General features: G+C 43.9%; 1 protein-coding gene across 1 annotated transcript in view; it reads right to left on the bottom strand.

Moving 5' to 3' along the window:
- GUCY1A2 (guanylate cyclase 1 soluble subunit alpha 2) overlaps positions 1-22,981 on the bottom strand; it is a 389,883-nt gene that overhangs the window by 44,940 nt on the left and 321,962 nt on the right. Inside the window, exon 7 of the mRNA XM_077484335.1 lies at positions 13,593-13,747. Coding sequence (XP_077340461.1) covers positions 13,593-13,747 — 155 coding nt within the window. The remainder of the gene's footprint in view (positions 1-13,592; positions 13,748-22,981) is intronic.

Here is a 22,981-nt window from a genome sequence, read left to right as displayed (position 1 = left end):
ATAGATTTGATTTGAATTGCTCTTCTGTTTATTTACTTTCCATTCTGTTAATTGATAAAAATAAACTACTAACACTTCTAATTCTGAAAGCATTCTCAATTTACAGCATTTTTTATACACTTGTCTAAAACGTTTGCATAGTACTGTATATATGTAAAATATTAGGTATACAAATTAGCCATAAAGTTATTGTTAAGATTATTGACAGATACTGACACTTCTAAATTTATCCTGGGCATTCAGACATTAATAACTTGGTCACAAAAAAGTTTAGGTGTACCTACACCTGTAAGGAATTATATATATATATATTTATGGTCAAAGCCCTATGGCCGATACGGATATGAACAAGTAGCCTCTACCATAAGATTAACCACATGAAATGGACCTGAAGTGTGCCCTGGTCTGATGGTCGGTATACCAAAATAAGGGGGCATACCCTAGATTAGAAATTAACATAAGTGAAGAGAAATGAATTTGAGAAATGCCCTGAAAAGGGGAAGGGAGGGTGGGTGCCGCGCACCGGAAACCGACAAAGACCACAGGCGAGCGGGCTGGTTAAATACCCTCCGGGCTCCTCCCATAAATTCAGGCCACCACACTGGCCTTCTTACTTATGGTCAAAGCCCTATGGCCGATACGGATATGAACAAGTAGCCTCTACCATAAGATTAACCACATGAAATGGACCTGAAGTGTGCCCTGGTCTGATGGTCGGTATACCAAAATAAGGGGGCAAAACATTCAGGTAGGGGTGCAGTTTTATTAGTTTTAGCTTAATTAGTTGAGCAAGTTTGGTGAACGCTTGTGCCATTTCCACCCGAGGATTGGGAATGTACCGGGCGAGGTAGGCAGGGTCCCAACTGCTTAGTCTTTCAATGACGTGACTTGGGACCCACGCCAACATGCTACCAAGGGTGCTCAGATACTAAAGAGTGTCCACGGTATGGACCGGGGTCGAGGTGTAGGCTGTAGAAGAACCCCATGTGTTTGGGAAACTGGCCGGTACACAAGTGTTGGCACGAAAGCAATAGGGAACTAGAGTCTACGCGTTCCGGTAGGAGTGACAGTAGGTAGTCGAGTACGGTTACTTGATACCAAGCCCTGCTTCTCTATAGAAATGGACGTCAATCCTGGAGTCAGATTGCTGGGTTTTAGACACTGCAAGGAGGAGGATGAAATGAAGTTGGTAGCGAGCCAAGTAACGACTATGCAGAACTTGGCCTGCGGGATTGCTGAAGGCCTGGAATGAACATACAATGGACATTAAACTGGTGCCACCGGGCTAACTGCAGCAGTCTGCGCAGGAAGGACACAACCGAGAGCGGTCCAGACCTGGCTTCAATGACAGGATGAGCCTCGGTCCAGTTGTCGGTGGTGAAAGCCACAGCCTGTCCTGTCCTGACATGACCCCAGATACGAGAGGCTGTCATGACCGGGTATAGCCTGAAGAGGGAGGAAGTCCAGGTAAACCGGGGTTTAGGAGTATTCCTGATGCCATGGTCCTGTAAACCAGTGGTGGCCAAAAATTCCCGCGAAGCCTGTGGAGGCTGTGGCATCTGTCACTACCAGGGGCGACAGGGGCATCGTAGACGGTTTAAACACTGATACATCAATCCATGCAGTAAGGAACCTTCCGACATTGACAGGTCTGCTATTGCCACGGCATCTAAATTAAGGATCTGAGAAGGGTCCTGTGTCCGTGAGAGGAGGACCAGGAGGCGTGACATAAAGATCGATCCTGGGGAATGGCCCGTATTGCAGATTTGAACATTCGTCAGGTAGTGTCTGTGTAGAACCTGGCTGCCAGTGCTATCAACAATAAATTGGCTAGGCCATGTAAAATCACAAAGGGTCAGGTAGATGGCCGCTTGGATGACTAGACTGGGGAATATGCGAGGATTTCATGTCCCTAAAGATGGCAGTTGTGATGGGCGAGCGTTTTCCGTTGGCTATGGGTGATGCCTCTGGATGCCTCGAAGTGGGGATCTTGCTGTATGAGCCATAAAGACAGGTGGCTCTCCGGGCCCTGTAAGGATGAGAAATGCTGAACGCTGGCTAGGTATAGCCTGAGCGTGTTACAGGAAGAAGCCAGTTGCGTGTATCGACACGATCCAGGTGCTGGATGGAAGTTGAACTCAACTATCCTAAGGGAGAGACCGACAGACAGGAAACGGTGAGTGGCTTGTAAGAAAAGCCACAGGAGACAAGTGGCCAACTAAGTGCTGCTGAAAACGACGTGTAGCCAGTTTGTGTGCCACTGAGAATGTGTGCTTGCAAAAGAATGATTGCAAGACCTTATGCTAAGTCGCGAGCCTTGGCACGATTGCAAAAGTAGTGTTTAAACGTGTGCTTGCGACAATTGCGTGGGAGTTTGTCACTGGAAATGTGTTCATAGTGACTGTGAGAAATTCGTGTTATCGCATGTGCTTTGCGAAGACTGCAGGAGTTGTGCTTGAACATGTGTTTGGATGCGTGCTTGCAACGATTGCAAGATGTTATGCCAAGATGCGTGCTTGCAACGATTGCAAGATGTTATGCTAGGATGCGTGCCTGCAACGATTGCAAGGAGTTACACCAGGATGCGTGCTTGCCATGATTGCAAGATGTTATGCTAGGATGCGTGCCTGCAACGATTGCAAGGAGTTACACCAGGATGCATGCTTGCCATGACTGCAAGATGTTATGCTAGGATGCGTGTGTGCAATGATTGCTAGAAGTTATGCCAGGATGCGTGCCTGCAATGATTTCAAGGAGTTATGCCAGGATGCGTGCCTGCAACGATTGCAAGAAGTTATGGTAAGATACATGGGTAGCCAGGTCGGAAAAGACAGAAGTCCATCCAGTCCTAACCACAAATCAAACAAATAAATATTGCACAACCTGACACACCCAATTCTACACCCACAGCTGATCCAGAGGAAGGCAAAAAACCCCAGCAGAGCATGGCCCAATTTGCTACAGCAGGGAAAAAATTCCTTCCTGATCCCCCGAGAGGCAATCGGATTTTCCCTGGATCAACTTTACCTATAAAATAAGTACCCCGTTACAACGTACATTTAGGAAAGTATCCAGGTTTTTCCCAAAGCAATCTATTGAGCCAGCCGGAACTGCCTGCTAGCAATGATTGCAACCAGTTTGTGCCTGGACATCTGCTCGCAATGATTGCAAGAGGTCTTATGCTCGAATGCGTGCTAGCAATGATTTGCCAGAGGTCTATGCCTGAATGTGTGCTTGCAATGATTGCAAGAAGTCTATGCCCGGATGCGTGCCCGCAACGATTGCAAGAAATCTACGCTTGGATGCATGCTTGCAATGACTGCAAGAAGTCTACGCATGGATGCGTGTTTGCAATGATTGCAAGAAGTCTATTCTTGTATGCGTGCTTGCAACGACTGCCAGACTTCCATGCTTGAATGCGTGCTTGCAACGATTGCACGAAGATTATGCTTGATGCGTGCTTGCAATGATTTGCAAGAAGTCTATGCTTGGATTCGTGCTTGCAACGATTGCAAAAAGTCTACGCTTGTATGCGAACTTGCTTTGTGTGTGTCCATGCTTGGATGCGTGTATGCAAAGATTGCAAGAAGTCTATGCTTGAATGCGTGCTTGCAACGATTGCCAGAAGTCTGTGCCTGGGGATGTGTTTGCATGTCAGATGCGACCGACTCGAAACGGGGCGCTGTATACTACGGTCCATTTAATGAAAACCTGTTATGACAGAGGCATAAGCCGGTCATGCCGTGACTGTGACTGATGATGAACCGGACTCTGGAGCATGCACTGAAATGAGGCTAAAGCACTGGGGCACACCGTAACGAATCGGTGCATGTACGCAACTGGATTCGAAACGGAGCGCGGTACGTGGCGGTGAAATTTATTTGATTGCCATGACAGAGGCATGAGTCGGTCGTGCCGCTGATGCGACTATCCGTTAATCGTGCATGCTCTAAAGCAAGTACTGGAATGTGGCTGAAATACCTGGGGCGCGCCGGGACGAATCGGTGCATCGTAGACGCGACTGGATTCGTATCGGACGTCCTGCGTGACAGTGAAATTGATTTCCCATGACAGAGTCATGAATCAGAGAACCGAAACCTGCAACCAATAATAAATCCTGACTCTGGAGCATGTACTGAAATGAGGCCGTAACCAACTGGGGCACACCGAAACGAATTGGTGCATCACGGATGCGACTAGATTCGAATCGGAGCGCGGTGAGTGACAGAAAAATGAGTGACAAAGTTTGCCATGACAGAGGCCCGAATCGGTCGTGCCGCGATTGCGACTGACAACGAACGGGACTCCGGAGCATGTACTGAAATGAGGCCGAAAATACCTGGGGCACGCCGGGACGAATAGGTGCATCGTAGACGCGACTGGATTAGTATCGGAACGTGATACGTGACAGTGAAATGATCCCATGACAGAGACCCGATCGCTTAGCAACGAGCGGGCTCTGGAGCATGTACCGAAATGAGGCCAACACAACTGGGACACGTTGATCGAACCTGTGCGTTTTCTTGAGAAATGCGACTGGTTTCGACTCGAACGTACTAGATGACAGTGAAATGATTCCCATGACAGAGACCCGATCGATTAGCCACGAGCGAGCTCTGGAGCATGTACCGAAATGAGGCCAACGTAACTGGGACACGTCGATCGAACCTGTGCGTTTTCTTGAGAAATGTGACTGGTTTCGACTCGAACGTACTAGGTGACAGTGAAATGATTCCCATGACAGAGACCCGATCGATTAGCCACGAGCGAGCTCTGGAGCATGTACCGAAATGAGGCCAACGTAACTGGGACACGTCGATCGAACCTGTGCGTTTTCTTGAGAAATGCGACTGGTTTCGACTCGAACGTACTAGATGACAGTGGAATGATTCCCATGACAGAGACCCGATCGATTAGCCACGAGCGAGCTCTGGAGCATGTACCGAAATGAGGCCAACGTAACTGGGGCACGTCGATCGAACCTGTGCGTTCGAGAACTGCGACTGGTTTCGATTCGAACGTACTAGGTGACAGTGAAATGAATTCCCATGACAGAGACCCGATCGATTAGCCACGAACGAGCTCTGGAGCATGTACTGAAATGCGGCCAAGCAGTTAGGGGCACACCGGAATGAATCAGCGCATTTAGCGGATGCGACTGGATTTGAATCGGAGCGCCGTGCGTAACAGAAATGAGTGAAATGATGAAATGACCCACGTGCGCCAGCTATGGCAGAGGTAGGAGTCGTTGTGCCGTGAGACACGACTGGCAACGATTTTGACTGTGGAACACGGTAACGAGACTATATAACAAGTACTAAAACAGTGCAGTTTTTCCCTACCAGCACAATATCTACCGAAATGACGCCCGTGAAATGAAGGGCGCTGCGAAATTGGAGCGTATTGAGTGATAACAACCGGTATCATAATGAACGATTCGATATTTCAGGTTTTAACGACACTAAAAATAGTACAGGAAGGTCAAATGAGACCCTTACCTGCGGCAGTCGAGCTGGCGACGTTGTACAGAGCCGGCGACGTTGTACAAAACGAACGGGAAAGAAAACCACGAGAGAGACGTTTTGTCCGAATGGAAACTAAACACGAGCCGTCGGCCTAGTGACGTAGTGCCGCGCACCGGAAACCGACAAAGACCACAGGCGAGCGGGCTGGTTAAATACCCTCCGGGCTCCTCCCATAAATTCAGGCCACCACACTGGCCTTCTTACATATATATACGGTAATGTTAAGTAAAGATGTAAATCACAAATCTGACTGTACAGAATTACAAATCTTTTGGCAGGCAAAAAAAGGAAACGTATGTTTATTTAAATTGTGTATTTATCTGTTTGGAGTTTCACATTACCTATTACTTATCCATTGCTTGCACCATTTTCCTCTTACTTAAAGGGGTTCTGCACTCATAATAAAACATTTGCCCATTCTGTTGCCTCTAGTTCATATATTTCATAATGCCACCTGTTTTTTTTTTGGATTCACCTACCTTTTGTAATCTGTAGTAATTTATTTTAAACCCCTGCGGCGATGGGCGGTCTCTTGCGGGGATCAGCGTCATTTCCTGCTGAAGCCCGCACTGTCTCCTGGGATCTCGTTGAAGTAATCCCAGGAGACATTGCGGCTAATGCACCCGAAATCTCGCGAGATGTCGGGTGCATTAGCCGCAATGTCTCCTGGGATTACTTCAACGAGATCCCAGGAGACAGTGCGGGCTTCAGTAGGAAATGACGCTGATCCCCGCAAGAGACCGCCCATCGCCGCAGGGGTTTAAAATAAATTACTACAGATTACAAAAGGTAGGTGAGTCCAAAAAAAAAAACAGGTGGCATTATGAAATATATGAACTAGAGGCAACAGAATGGGCAAATGTTTTATTATGAGTGCAGAACCCCTTTAAGATCAGGAGTTAAATCCTCCATTTTTCTTGAGCCACTTTTACTCATTTCCAGTTTTTACGGTGATCAGCTATATTTACCTTTACTTGGTTTAAGTCTGCTCAAGTCACAAGAGCTGTTAGATCCTCTAGAGTGGGTAATTCAATTATCCCATATCTCCAAACCTCAGCCAACCTCTGGAGGAATGCCTGTTATCTCTCCATGTATATGCCTCTGCCCTTAAGCTAAACCGAGAGATGGACCCCTCTTCATTCCAGTACGGATATATGGACACTCTATCTCTTCTATAATCCTGTTAGTAATAACTTGCTTCAGTGCTAAACTGGAGGTCAAATATAGTACACTTGCGATTAAGTTAAATTATTTTTATATTAAGAGCAAAAACTATTACATATATCTTTATGAACACACTGAAAATATCTACTTTAAACTATCAGCAGCAGAATTGTACTCTGTGTTAGTCTTTGATAAAATCATACAAAATGGATGAACTGGAACGTAAAGCATAACTCAACTCCCAAAAGAGAGTTAGTTTTGCTTTTACACCCCTCTCCCTTCCCCAAGCAGAATTGAAAGAACGTTTTTTAGTTTTTTTTTTCTATTTTTTTATTAATGTTTAGCCCTGCTTCCTATCACTATATTGGCCTGAGGCTGTAGGACTGGCACACAGAGCATCCAGATGGCATGTCTGGTACGTCATTAGAGCTGACTGCCTGCACCCGGAAGAGGCAGCAGCTGAAGAGGACCAAGATGGTGGTGCGAGATTCTCTGTGTGGCATTCGAATAGCGAATCACAGTGGGACAACATTGGATTGGCTGTGCAGGAGAGTATGTTCTTTAAAGAGCACTTCAGAACTACAGGTAAGTGGGAAAAACATGGGGGTAGAGTGGTAGGAGTTGAGTACCGCTTAAACCTGTCGCTGCTCTGTGCCCTGCCACAATCTTCTCCACAGCTTCGTCTGGATTATGAGTTGAGTCATCCCCAACACCATTCTTGTTATCTTACGTTTGCCAGGATTGAGCTGAGCACTTGAATGGGCATGTGTCATAGGCAGTGTACACAAAATTAAAAAAAAAGGCTAAAAAATAAAACGTTCTGAAATAATTCTTATAAAAGAAACTCTCCTCACCCCACTAATAAAAATGTTTAAGTTAAACTCTAGTCAGCCATTAAAAAAAAAACTTTGCGTGCAACCCTCCCTTAACTTTAAGAGAGCAAATTTTCCAAGGATGAGGGCTGCTCTCCAAGCCTTAGACTGGGAGGGAATATTGGCATTGATGAACACAGAACAGAAATGGGAATTCTTCAAAAAGACTGTTTGTGAACTCACTGCAAAGTATATTCCCATGGGCAATAAGTTTAAAAAGTTTAAAATAAAACCTATATGACTCACGGCCAAAGTTAAAAAAGCTATAAATATCTTGAAAAGAGCTTTTAAAAAATATAAAAATGAAGGAACACTATTGTCGTTTAAATGTTACAAAGAATATAACAATATATGTAAAAAGGAAATCAAGGACACAAAAATTCAAAATGAAAAGATTGCAAAAGATAGTAGGGCAAACCCCCAAAAATTCTTCAAATATACAGTTGTGCTCATAAGTTTACATACCCTGGCAGAATTTATGATTTCTTTTCATTTTTCAGAGAATATGAATGATAACACAAACATTTTTTTTTCTCGCATGATTAGTTTGGCCAAAGCCATTTATTATCAAACAACTGTGTTTACTCTTTTTAAATTGCAATGACAGCAGAAACTAACCAAATGACCCCGATCAAAAGTTTACATACCCTGGTGTTTTTGGCCTGATAACATGCACACAAGTTGACACAAAGGGGTTTGAATGGCTATTAGAGGTAACCATCCTCACCTGTTATCTGTTTGCTTGTAATTAGTGTGTGTGTGTAAAAGGTCAATGAGTTTCTGGACTCCTGACAGACCCTTGCATCTTTCATCCAGTGCTGCACTTATGTTTTTGGATTCTGAGTCATGGGGAAAGCAAAAGAATTGTCAAAGGATCTGTGGGAAAAGGTAAATAAACTGTATAAAACAGGAAAGGGATATAAAAACATATCCAAGGTATTGAGAATGCCAATCACCAGTGTTTAAAGTCTAATCAAGAATTAGAAATGAAGGGTTCTGTTGAAACCAAACCACGGTCAGATGGACCACATAAAAATTCAGCCACAACTACCAGGAAAATTATTCGGGATAGAAAGGAAATCCCACAAATAACTTCAGGTGAAATACAGGACTCTCTGAAAACATGTGGTGTGGCAATAAGAAGGCACTTGAAGAAAGATGGGCTGCATGGTCAAGTGCCAGAAGAAAGCCATTACTACGCAAATGCCACAAAGTATCTTACAATACGCCGAACAGCACAGAGACAAGCCTCAAACCTTCTTGCACAAAGTCATTTGGAGTGATGAGACTAAATTTTAGCTTTTTGGCCACAGCCATAAACACTTCATTTGGAGAGGAGTCAACAAGGAGGTGGATCACTGATCTTTTGGGGATGTATGAGCTACAAAGGCACAGGAAATTTGGTCAAAATTCATGGCAAGATGAATGCAGTATCTTATAAAAAAAATACTGGAGGAACATTTGCATTCATCAGCCAGGAAGCTGCGCATGGGGAGTATTTAGACATTCCAACATGACAATGATCCAAATCACTAGGCCAAGTCGACCTGTCATTGGCTACAGCAGAATAGAGTGAATGTTCTAAAGTGGCCATCTCAGTCTACTGAGCTCAATATCATTGAGCCACTCTGGGGAGATCTCAAACATGCAGTTCATGCAAGACAGCCCAAGAATTTACAGGAACTTGAGGCTTTTTGCCAAGAGGATTGGACAGCTTTACCATTTGAGAAGATAAAGTGCCTCATCCACAAATACCACAAAAGACTTCAAGCTGATGTTAAAGGCTACACGGTATTAAGAACAGGGGTGTGTAAACTTTTGATCAGGGTCATTTGGGTAGTTTCTGTTGTGATTATGATTTAAAAAGAGTAAGCACAGTTAATAAATGGCTTCAACCAAACACTAACCATGAGTGAAAGAAAAGTTTTTGTGTTATCATTTATATTCTCTGAAAAATGGCCAAGAAATCATAAATTCTGCCAGGGTATGTAAACTTATAAGCATGACTTTATTAATAGTAAAAAATGTCAGACCCTTTACAAAATAGTCTAGAGTGGGTGACTGGGGACAAAGAGAAGGAAAATGCATTAAATACATTCTTCAGTTCTGTGTATACAAAGGAGCATGATGGGGTAGGTATTGGCACAGCCCCAAATAATCCACAATGGCTCAAAAGTGATATTGTCCAGAAATATTTAGACAGAATAAAGGTGGATAAAACACCTGGACCAGATGGTATCCACCCACGGATCCTAAAAGAGTTGTGTTCTGTCATTTCAAAGCCATTGTATGTCATTTTTAGGGACTCATTAAAGTGGTTGTAAATCCTTACAAACCACTTTGACCTACAGGTAAGCCTAGATTAAAGCTTACCTGTAAGTCCAAGAAATATCTCCTAAACCTACACGGTTTAGGAGATATTTACTAAAAGACAGTCACAGCTGTCTACGGCGCATGCTCAGGCACACTACTGCCATTAGCAGCATGATGTTATCGCTGCTCCGGCACTGTGAGTGGCCGGAGCAGCGATACCCGAAAGAAGATGGATGCTCCGGACTACAGTGGACAGCGGTGACATCGCTGGCTCCTGTGTCAGGTAAGTGACACAAAATGGGCTACTATGCGATGCATAGTAGCCTATTAGCCCATTATGCTTTACCTTTGCAGGGAGACAAAGAGAAAGTAAACCCATCAGGGTTTACTTCCTCTTTAATGATGGGAATAGTATCACTGGATTGGCGTAGGGCCAATGTGGTGCCTCTATTTAAAAAAGGAACAAAGTCTTTACCAAGTAATTATAGACCTGTTAGTTTAACTTCTATAGTTGGGAAAATACTAGACAGTTTAATAAAAGACCACATAGATGAGTTCTTGCTGGAAAAAATATTTTAAGGAACAGACAGTATAGATTCATGAAAACAGAAATTGTCAAACAAATCTGATTTCTTTTTATGAGGAGGTAAGTAAAACCTTGGACAGAGGGGTGGCGGTGGACGTGGTATACTTGGATTTTGCAAAAGCGTTCGATACAGTTCCCCACACACGGCTCATGTGTAAGGTAAAGTCTACAGCAGGGGTATTAAATTAAAATCAATGAAGGTTCAATCAGTAAAATTTTATTCCTGCAGAGGTCCGAATACCATGTTTTATTAATAATAGCTCCTCCGTGCATCGGCAAACGCGGCGTGTTTTCACGAGTGCCAAATAGCATGTTGGTGCAGCACCATGCGGCTTAGCATGGCCCAATTTAAGAATAGGATCAGGCACTTCTTCTTTATGTGTTTCTGAATTGAAATAAATGGGCTGCCTACATGCACAACGCAGGTTGCAATGATGTAAATGTAACTCCAGATCCTTCACATCACAATCCCATCAATACATCTGCATTTTCAGCTCCCGTGCATATGACCCTCCCCCTTCACATCCCTGCCCTCAGTCCCCCTTTATATCATCCCCCTTATCCTTCACATTCATGTCCTGGTTCCTCTTCATATTACCCCTGTTTTCCTTTTAAATGCCAGTCTTCTTGTATACAGTATCACCCCCCCCCCCTTGCAATTCTGTCCTCAGCCCCCTCTTCATATCCCTCCCACTCCTTTAGATTCCTGTCCTCTGACCCTCCTTTAATATCACCCCCGGCTTCCTTCCCATCCAGCACAGCAGTGACATAGTCCTCTCCCCTGTCCTACCTTACACAAGGCTGAGCACGGCAGACACAGCAGGTCTAGAGCTGATGTCAGGAGGCATGAAAGTTCTGAATGGCGCACAGGACCTGCTGTTTAACTTGAAAAAGTTAACTTTGCAGTGCCGCCCTCTTCCAGAACAGTGTTGCCTCTTGATGCTGATAGCAGTGTGTGGTGGATGTCAGCGGTAGCAACGGCTGAGGGAGAGAGCTGGTTCCTAAATGGCAGAATTGCGGCAGGCCAGGCAGAAGAGTGCCTCGGTCCAGACGTGGCCCACGGTACGCTATTAAGTGATGCCCGGTCTACAGGCCTGGAAATATCAGTTTGAAAATGGAGAAAAAACTGGCTAAAAGACTGAATTCAGAGAGTAGTGGTTAATGATTCATACTTTGAATGGTCTAACGTTATCAGTGGTGTAACCCAAGGTTCAGTGTTGGGACCCTTACATAGTTAGGTTGAAAAAAGACACAAGTCCATCTAGTTAAAAAAAAAAAACGCAATCACATATACACAATCTTTCACCCACCGTTGATCCAGAGGATCTTGTTAAAATCTTTATAAATGATATTGGGTCTGGGATTAAAAGTAACATTTCGGTCTTTGCAGATAACATCAAGCTGTGCAGTGGAACAACATCCTTACAGGATGTCTCCAATGTATAAGCCAACCTCAATTCTCTGTCTAATTGGGCTACTATGTGGCATATGAGGTTTAATGTTGATAAATGTAAAGTTATGCACTTGGGGGCTAAGAATATGCATACATCATACATACTAGGGTGAGCACCACTGGGGGAATCCATAGTGAAGAAGGATCTGGGGGTTTTGGTAGATCATAAGCTCAATAATAGCATGCAATGCCAAGCTGCAGTTTCCAAAGCGAGCAAAGTCCTTTCTTGTATTAAGAGAGGTATGGACTCCAGAGAGAGAGATATAATTTTGCCCCTGCACAGATCATTAGTAAGATCTGGAGAATGCAGTTCAGTTTTGTACACCAGTTCACAAAAAGAATATTGGGGAACTGGAGAAAGTGCAGAGAAGGACAACCAAACTGATAAGAGGCATGGATGAACTCAGCTATGAGGAAACATTAGAGAAACTGAATTCATTCTCTCTTGAGAAGAGGAGAATAAAGGGGGATATGATCACCATGTACTAATATATAAGGGGTCCATATACGGAACTTAGTGTTGATTTATTCACTTTACGGTCAACACTGAGGGCACTCTTTACATCTAGAGGAAAGGAGATTTCATCTCCAAATACGTAAAGTTTTCAACAGAGTAAGAGCTGTGAAAATGTGGAATAGACTCCCTCCTGGTTCTGGCCAGCTCAGTAGATTGCTTTAAGAAAGGCCTGGATTCTTTCCTAAATGTACATAATATAATTGGGTAATGATATTTATAGGTAAAGTTGATCCAGGGAAAATCTGATTGCCTCCCGGGGGATCAGGAAGGATTTTTTTCCTCTAGTGTAGCAAATAGGATCATGCTTTTCTGTTTTTTTTTGCCTTCCTCTGGACCAACTATGGGTATAGGATTGGGTACATGGGATTGTATTTATTTATAATTTTTTATGGTTGAACTATATGAACTTGTGTCTTTCTTCAACCTAACTATGTAACTATATATAGTAAGTGTTAAATCCTCATTAATGCCTGGTTCACATATGTGCGAATTGGATGCGTCTTTCTCCACATCCAATTCGCATAACATGCGAATGTGATTGGCTCTCAATGGAGCCAGTTCACACATGTCGGGGGGGGGGGGGGGTCGGTTTGTATTCCAAAAGGGTCCTCTGCGTGTTTGGGTCTGGTTCAGGTGCGAATTAATGCAGAAATTCAGACCTGAACCAGCGAACAGGAGCCCACGGGACCACATGCCGGGAACCACAGCTGCACATAAGTGAACCCAGCCTTAGTCTGCAGGAGATGTAAAGCAAAGCAATACTTACCTTTTTTTTACAATTTTTCACTGCTGCAGGCTACTTTCCTGTTGGTTCCAGGATGGACAACTGATCCATTAAAGCTGCTCCTATTCTCTAGGCAAGCAGCTGTTTCCTTGCTAACATGATTAATGCACGTACAATGTATGCGAGGTTGTCAAAGGCTTGTCAACATTTTGGGGCTGGAGTGGATAGATGAAGAATGAAGTATTCCTCTACTTTATTCTTTTCCCAGACATAATAAACAAAAAAAAACCCTACTATACAGGATGGGGGAGAGCACGCAAAGTGTATTTTTATTGGAATTGAGTTAGTCAAGAAATTATATAGTGTTTATTGTTTAATCTATATGTATATTTGAAATCACATGAGATTCTTACACACATACTGTACATTGATACTTACTGGTATGTTGTTGGACTGACATTAATACGTCGAGGGTGACTCCCTGATTCAAACTTGCTGGCCAATGTGACGTTGTTTCCGAAAAGACAATAGCGGGGCATTCTTACTCCAACGACACCAGCAAAGACTGAGCCAGAATGAATTCCTATTCTCATCTGCCAAAAAAGGAAAAGAGAAAAATTCTTAAGTCAAAGATTTGCATTTGCATTTTTGTTTTAAATAGGACAAAAGCTTTATCTAAAAATGTGATAAAACAGCCGCTTTTGCCACTCTACAAAAAAAAAGCTCTGCATATAAACCAATCAGCTTCCAGGTTTTTTTTTTTTTTTTTCAAAACTTAATTGAACAAGTTGAAATTATAATCTGTGCATAAATAAAGTAAGGCGCCACTCTTAAAATATGTATTAATTACACTGCAAAACAAAAAAATACTATATAAGTTAATGTGCTCACTTTTATCAGTTTTGATAAAACTTTCAAAAAGCTTAAATTTTAAACAAATATATCAACAAAAAAAATAAATAAAAAAAACAAACAAAATGCAAAACCCCAAAAAATCTTCTGTGCTGTGATTCTGTTACTCAATAAATCAATTAGTCCCATCAGTCCAATAGTCTCATAGACTGATTAAGCTGGTGGCGGTCTGGGCACTATTAAATGTAAGTGTAACAAATTGGATGTATTTTAATTCGGATTTTAATAAACGTATTGCACGATCTACTGTTGTTTTTGCTGGGATTTATGAATATATGGTGGAAGTAAGAGAGGAGATTTTATTGGTTGGAGCATCAACTAGTGGCTTTACTGGTCTTTATGGCAATGTGGATCTGGTGAGTGTACCCCAAAACCACATGTGGTGGAGCAGATTTGTGTTGGAGAGTTGAGAAGTTTTTCACATTATGCCGCGTACACACGATCAAACTATCCAGCGGACTTAGTCTGGTGGACAAACCGCCGTAAAGTCCACCGGACTATCCGGACAAGCGGACCCGCCCACACACGGGACTTTTCCGGCGTACTTTTCAAATGAACGGGCTTGCCCACACACGGAGGAAAGTCTGTTCATTTTGAGCGCGGCTCCAGGTAGCCAGGACTAGTGAAGGAAGTCAATGTTGACACGTCGTTGGCCCCGTCACCTGGCATGGAGTTAAAGGGGAAGCCCTACGCCCAAAAAATGGTGTGGGGGTCCCCCCCAGGTCCATATAAGACCCTTATCGGAATATGCAACCCGGCCGGTCAGGAAAGGGGGGTGGGGACGAGCGAGCACCCCCCCTCCTGAGCCGTACCAGGCCGCGTGCCCTTAACATGGGGGGGTGCTTCGGGGAAGGGGGGGCCGTGCGGCCCCTCCACCCCAAAGCACCTTGTCCTCATGTTGATGAGGACAAGGACCTCTTCCCGACAACCCTGGCCGATGGTTGTCGGGGTCTGCAGGTGGGGGGCTTATTGGAATACGGGAGCCCCCTTTAATAAGGGGGCCATCGGATACCACCCTATGTGAATGAGTATGGGGTACAATGTACCCATACCCATTCACCTGTGAAAAAAATGTTAATAAAACACAACACACAAGGGTTAAAAATAATTTATTGCACAGCTCCGGGGGTCTTCTTCCGTCTTGGGGGTCTTCTCACCAGACTCCTCTGCTATCTTTTGCTCTTTTGCTAGCTCTTTTACTAGTGGAGGAGCCCGGCTTTCTTCTTCGTCGCCGCCACCTGGGGGTCTTCTTCCGACTTCGGGGGTCTTGTCCCCCTCTTCGGTTCTTCTTGCCGGGCCTCCGCTCCTTCTTCCAGCTCTTTTACTGGCGGTGGCCTGGTCTTCTGTCGCCGCTGTCTTCACTGCCTTCTGTTCTTCTCTTCTTGAGATGTTGACTCATCGCTGTCTCTGGCCGCAATGACAGGGACGTGGCATGCAGCGACTTATATAGGGACATCGCCGGGTGATGTCCCAGCCCATTATGATGTCACAGTCCCAGAGGATGCTGGGACTGTGACATCATAATGGGTGAGGACATCACCCGGTGAACCCGCCCATTGTCCCTATATAAGTCGCCGCGCAACACGTCCCTGTCATTACAGCCAGAGACAGCGACGAGTCAACATCTCAAGAAGAAAAGAACAGAAGGCGGCGAAGACAATAGCGCGGCCCCCCTTCCCCAAAGCACCCACCCATGTTGAGGGCACACGGCCTGGTACGACTCAGGAGAGGGGGGGGGGGCGCTTGCTCATCCCCACCCCCTTTCCTGACTGGCCGGGTTGCGTGCTCGGATAAGGGTCTGATATGGACCTGCGGCGTAGGGATTCCCCTTTAAGTCCATGCCAGGTGACGGGGCCAGTGCCGTGTCAATCTCGCTGCAGAAAGTTGCGACATTGACTTCCTTCGCTAGTCTCGGCTACCTGGAGCCGCACTCAAAATAAACTGACTTTTCTCCGTGCGGGAAAAGTCTGTTCATTTCAAAAGTACGGCGGACTAGCACACACATGGCCGGATTGACAAATTTTGAGTCAAAACTACTTTCTAAGTCCGCCGGACTTTTGGGTAAAAAAAGTCCACCGGAGCCCACACACGGGCAGATTGTCACAAGTCTGCCGGACTTTTCCGCCGGATAGTTTGATCGTGTGTACGCGGCATTAGTGTACAAGGCACGGTGGATGGGACTAATTGATTTATTAAATAACAGTTTATTGATTTATTGAATAACAGAAGCACAGCACAGAAAACATTTTTGGTTTTGCATTTTTTTTTATGTATTGGCTTAAAATGGACACTTTTTAAAAGTTATATGGACACTGTGATATAAATAGCATTTGGTTGGGAATATATTTTTTTTGCACAATTGTTATATGATTGTGGAGAAGAATGTATGAGCACATTAACATAATATAGTATTTTTTTGGTTTTGCACTGTAATTATTACATCTTTTAACACCTTGCTTTATTTATGCACATATTTTGGAGTAAAATGTTCACTTAAAGGGGCAGCTGCCATATAACATAATAATATAAACATTTTAAGGTTGGCACCATTTATATATCTCTAAATTGAAGTTAGAATCTGATTGACTACCAAGCACAACTGCACCAGATTTTGCACTCTCTTTAGTAAATTAATGTCATGGGCTTCTTCTTGTATTCCTATTAGAGCAGATTACCCTGACTTTCTGTCCCAGTCACACCAGAGGAAGAAAAATCTCTAATGCCGCATACACACAATTGGACTTTCCGGCAGACTTGGTCCAATGGAGTAGAATCCAACATGTTTCAAATCTATCCGACGGACTAAAAATCGGGAAAACCGTTCGTCTGTGTTCTAGTCTGACGCACCAAATACGACGCAAGGGCAGCTATTGGCTACTGACTATTGAACTTCCTTGTTTAGTCCTGTCCAGTCGTCTGTATGCGGCATAAGGCTGTATTTAAATATTATGCTGTTTAGGCACAACTCAAAGATCATGAAAAACTATTGCCAAAATGTTATATTGAATTATTGAATGCAGTATGTGCTCAGCTTTATATGCAGAGCTAGATTCAGGTTTACAAAACTTTAACCCTTTGGTGCCGGCCGCCTCCTGGCCATTTAGGAGGGAGAGGTGGGCATTCGAATCATGTGCCAGCTAATCACAGCAGTCACATGATTGTAAAGCTCCTGATCGCAAGCATGCATCGGGAGCTTACTGATCCCCGCTGGCTACCATTCCAGGAGCGTGTGCAGGGTGTGTGCTCTCAACATGGTAAGTTGTTTTAACAGGGCCGCATATATGTGGCTGTTCTGCACCACCCACCGAGTGACTGCATATTTGTGTACAGCCAGAGCAAAGAGGTTAAAGAACCTTCTGAAACCTCTTGACATCCTCTGTACCCGTTTCCCCCTTCAGTTCTCTTGCTGAATTTGGCTGCAAATGTATAGCGTGGGGGAGGGGGCAACCAAAAGATTCCTCTCCTGTCACCTCTTCATCCCTGGTGGATGTCACTTCTGGAGCGGCCGTCTTTCCCCCGCACACTCTGGTGCACTTGCACACAGAGGAAGTGAGATGAAATCCAGGCACCAGGTTATTCACTGGACAATGGCGTTCGCTGCTCCATGCAGCTGAAGTCAACCCAAAGCCCCAAGGCTACTTTCACACTGCGGCGTTGCGTGCACTGGCGGTAAAGCACCGCTACATTTAGTGATGCTTTACCATCATTTTAGTGGCGCTATGCGGCCGAAAAAGGGTTCAAACCGCCCTTTGCAGGCGGGTTTGCAGCGCCGCCCCATTGTTTTCTATGGGAAGGGGCGCTTTAGGAGTGGTAAATACACTACTCCTACAGCACTCCAAAGATGCGGCTTGCAGGACTTTTTTGACCGTCCTGCAAGTGCAATGCTCCAGTGTGAAAGCCCTCAGGCTTTCACGCTGGAGAGACAGCAGTGGCTGTTTCAGGGCACTTTGCAGGCGCTATTTTAAGTGCTTTAGCTCCTGCAAAGCACCCCAGTGTGAAAGGGGCCTTACTGCCACCTGTCATCACAGCCAGGATGGAGCCTGGGATGGAGGTGTCAATGTGGCAAGTCTGCAGGTGTGTACCGGAGGAAGAGAGGGAATGTCTGCTATGGGGGGAAGGTGTAGGGGCTACAAGCCTAAATGGAGGAGTTCAGACATGGGGTGTCATGGCAGTTGGAGGACCTGCTGCACATAGCGGGGCCCCTCTCCCCGCCCATACCGTCCTGCAATGTGAGAACCGGAAGGCTGTGGGAACAGGAGGCCAAACTCAGTTTCCAGGTGGAACTGTGGAAGTACTGAGCCAGCAGGCGGGACTGAGCGGGGACGGACAGACCAGGTGCTCCAGCCAAGTGCTGCTCGCTGTGTCCGGCAAGGCGGCTCAGGCCAGCTCAATGAGGGGGCCACACTCATCACAGGAGATATAGAGGTATCGAAGTTTTTTTTTTTTTTTGGGGGGGGGGGTTCTAAGTAGCTGGTCTTGCCTAAGGCACAGAAGCACAGGATAGTATAGCAACGGCCCTGCCTCTATGCACCGCAGACTGCACTTATGCACATACACTATATTATTAAAAGTATTGGGATGCCTGCCTTTACATGCACATGAACTTATATGGCATCCCAGTCTTAGTCCATAGGGGTTCAATATTGAATTGGCCCACCCATTGCAGCTATAACAGCTTGAACTCTTCTGGGAAGGCTGTCCACCATTTTAGGAGTCTGTCTATGGGAGTGTGTGACCATTCTTCCAGAAACACAATTGTGAGGTTAGGCACTGACTGCCTCGCAGTCTCCCCTCTAATTCATCCTAAAGGTGTTCTATCAGGTTGAGGTCAGAACTCTGTGCAGGGCAGTAAGGTTCCTCAACCCCAAACTTGCTCTTTCATGTCTTTATGGACCTTTCTTTGCGCCCTGGTGTGCAGTCATGTTGGAACAGGAAGGGGCCATCACCAAACTGTTCCCACAAAGTTGGGAACATGAAATTGCCCAAAATGTCTTGGTATGCTGATGCCTTAAGGGTTCCCAGAAGAGTTGAAGCTGCTATAGCTGCAAAGGGTGGGCCAATTTAATATTGAACCCTATGGATTAAGACTGGGATGCCATTAAAGTTCATGTGCGTGTAAAGGCAGGCATCCTAATACTTTTGACAATATAGTGTATGTTACCACAATGCAACTACATAAGCTTGACCTTTTATATGTTCCATTATGAATTCAGCTCAACATTTTACAGCAACAAATACATCAACTATTAATTTAAACATACATCAGGACTAGTCTATTTATTCTTTGCCATGATCTTGAGAATATTCAGCAAACAGATTTCAGATGGGAGGAGGTAAAGTTTTTCCCAGGGAGTGTTTTGGTGCATGAATGGGGGCCTTGGGGGAGGGTCTGTTTTGAGAAGGTTTCAACCCTCCCATTAGGGCTTGAAGTCAGCTATGTGTCCCTGTCACACCACCCAAAATCTTTGGGTTAGATCTCCTAAAACAAGACCGTTCATGCAGGTTTATAAATGTTCCAATTGTTAGGCCTCTGTAGAGCTATCACTAGCCAACACAGCAATGTTTTAAATTCTGATTTAACAGATGAAAGCAATTTTGACATTATTTAAGAAAAAAATGCATGTACTCGCATTTAGCTACCTGACAAGAATAGGACATTAAAATGTAAGAGAGTTGCTAAGTAACACTGTGTTTTCAAGGTGACATTTAAAACTTTTTTTCTCTGAATTCATATAAAACATCTGCCATTTGTTAGACAAGATGCTTTTTTCTTCAGAATGTGATGAGACCAATAATGTGCGGGCTTTTGCATAAAGGGAGAAAGAATTATGCAAGATTCTTTCTGTTAATGATACAATGGCAGTCCCTTCAGCAGACGTTCATGCCAACATTTTCATTTATAGAAAATGTCACTGGCGCCTCGCCAACAAGGACAGGAAAAGAATTATTACTAATCAGGAAAAAAAATTAAATAGCAATCCTTATGCTATATTTACAAAATGTTTGCACTAAAATAAGCCGCATATTCCACTGAATAGTGGAAGCATTTAGTTAACACTAAAATCACCAAGTTAGGCAAAAAGGCAACTCTTGACAAACAGCAAAATGCAAAGAGCCAGCTTTACCCATAATGAGCTTCACCCATGAAATGATTTGCTGTTTATCCAGTTTTGTGATTCCCACACCTCTGCCATTCTAAACAGCTACATATCCTGCGTCACCTACCTGCACAATGGAAAATTAAATTGTAGTGGGATTGTCCTGATTCATTTTCCAGTGCAAGGCAACAAGAACCCATAAAGCTAAACTGGGATATGTCAGAGTCATCTTCCAGTTCCATGTGTGTAAATCACGAGATTGGATAAACAAAATTACAAAACCTCTGGACAGTTAACATACAGTATACATACCTCCCAACTTTTTGAGATGGGAATGAGGGACACAGATTAGCAAAAGTATGTAGCCATGGGGACACACCCCCTGCCACGCCTTCAGTAATTAAAGTAAGAATTATACAAACGTCCTTTTTTTTACCACTACTATTCCTTATTCCCTATACTGGCTTTTGCAATTTACAAATGCAGCAATTTAAAAATGGCATCAAAGATTTAGCCCTGAGAAACACTTTTTGAAGGATAAATAGTGCATTTTATATACAACTATATAGATCTGACCAAAATGAAGGACAGATGAGGAGGAAAGAGGGACAGAGGAAAGAAAAAAAGAAAGAAAGAAAGAAAGAAAGAAAGAAAGAAAGAAAGAAAGAAAGAAAGAAAGAAAGAAAGAAGGACAATCCCTCAAAATCAGGGACAGTTGGGAGCTATGAGTTAGTACATCAACAATGTATTTAGCTGTTTTTCTTTGGTTCTACTTTCATTTAAAGGCTTCTTTAACATTCTTTAAACGGTTCTTCAGCCAGATTTCCAAAAAGTACAAAAACTGTGGCTGCTGACTTTACATTAACAGACACTCACCTGTCTAGGCATCCAATGCCGTCCTCATTCAGTCTTGTTCTTTGCTGGTCTTTAAGTCCCTGGTGCCAGCATGTTAATTGTTAGAAGCCGGCTGTGACTCCTTGTGGCTTCACAGCTGGCTTCCCACTGCGCATATGCAAGCTGCGCGATTGGTCCTGCAGCCTCCTGGGATGTGTGATATGCCCAAGAAAGTCACGGGAAGGGTAGCTGAACTTCCGCTTGGATCACCTAGGCGATCTAAGCGGAAGTAGGAGTGGGTACCTGTCAAAACTGGGTACCCCCTCCCTCCCAAAAAAAAATAATAATGTGCCAACAGTTAAAGAGGAGGAGGGGGAGGAGGAGGAAGAATTGAACTTCCCCTTTTGGGTGAAGTTCCGCTCTAATGATTACTAATCTTTATTTTTAATTTTGGATAGCCTGGGGAAGGTTTATAGTCTAAATGTATGTTTTAATGATGAGCTTTCCCCTGACTTCCTGTCCCATTGAGGACACAACGATCCCAACATACAGGGATATAAAATGTAATACAAGAAATGAGGGGAAAAGTTCCTTGATGTGGACAGTCAACAATAAGAAAAAAATGGATGGAGGCTCTTTATCTTCCACTCCACTTAATAAAAGTTTTTTGTAGTTTTGTTGTTTTTTGCTGTCTGTTCTGTATGGGGAGATTCTCCTTTTCTTCTTGTGCAATGCTTACAGGTAAGAAGGCAAAATAACTCCAGTTGGGTCCCAGATAGCAGTAAAAGCCTGGAAGAGTTTCTAAATTTTTCCACTATATCAGAAACCAGCAAATATGTTTTGGCTGAAGTTCCAGCTTAGTTTGTTCACCAACCTCATATTTACCATGAAGAAATCAGGTATGTACCTCTGGCAGCAGCTGTAAGGGGAAGTAGTGTCTCACTGACCTTTTCAGCTGCAGGCAATATGGAACAATTCATCCTCAAAGTTTACAGCAGGCACAATGAAGATATTCAAGTCATTCTCTTAGCAGCTCAGTTCATCCTGACCCAGCAGTCTTCCTGTGTAAACACAGAGTAGGAATTCTGGGGGTGGGGGGGGGGGGGGCAGGGAAAGTTGAGCTGCAGACAGAACAGCTTCAATGCTTGTGCTTTAGCCTTGGCAGTCCCATTCACACTTTTGCTCTGCATTATCAGCCCCCCCCCCCATTTGACTGGGCTGTCTAGTGATACCATACTGCTCTGGGGAGGGGATCCGGATTTTTTCACTATGATTGCATATTACAGTGATGATCTGTTCACTGTTATAAGCAATCATTTTATGAATGGAATTCATTCATGTGCCATTGTGTACTACTGTGATAGCTATGATTGGCTACGGCTATCATATGGTATACGTCCACTGTGATTGGCCCCTTTACCTTGTGAACACTGTAACCAATCACAGAGATGACAATAGTACACAATGAATGAACACTATTGTGTACTGTTGACATGTGAATGCTGTGATTAGTCACAGCAATTACATGGTACCAGGAACGAGCAAGTACAACAATCTGTCTCCTGCTGTGTCCAGTCCACAGAGTAACCGAATTGGGTACTTGTTGAAATTGTTATACAGGAGCCTTCCATTGTTCTTTAATTTCCAGTACAGACTTCACCTACTTTAACCTAAGAAATGAACAGTCACACTTTATCAAATGCGGATGCAGTTAAATTGATGGATTAAAATAATATTTAATACCCCCTAATTGAGCACCATCATTTACAAAGGAATTCTGCAAACCAATGGACTATCTGTCTACTGTGTAGATCACTGCAGGCTGATGTTTAATGACCTCCCTGAATTATTTATTTAACTATGAAAAATGTTTCAATTATTAACTTAGAGAAGTAAAATCAGTGAAGTGTAATTCAGCCTAATAATAGCACTGCACAGTAATGTACATTAGATGCATATTTCATGGGCGAGGGTGCAGAGATG

Source organism: Lithobates pipiens, unplaced genomic scaffold (assembly GCF_037356315.1).
Source record: "Lithobates pipiens isolate NorthernLeopardFrog02 unplaced genomic scaffold, aLitPip1_a1.2 Scaffold_16, whole genome shotgun sequence".
Classification (NCBI taxonomy): Eukaryota; Metazoa; Chordata; class Amphibia; order Anura; family Ranidae; genus Lithobates; species Lithobates pipiens.
Note: the sequence above shows the minus strand (reverse complement) of the source record. Positions and strands in the feature narration are given on the sequence as shown.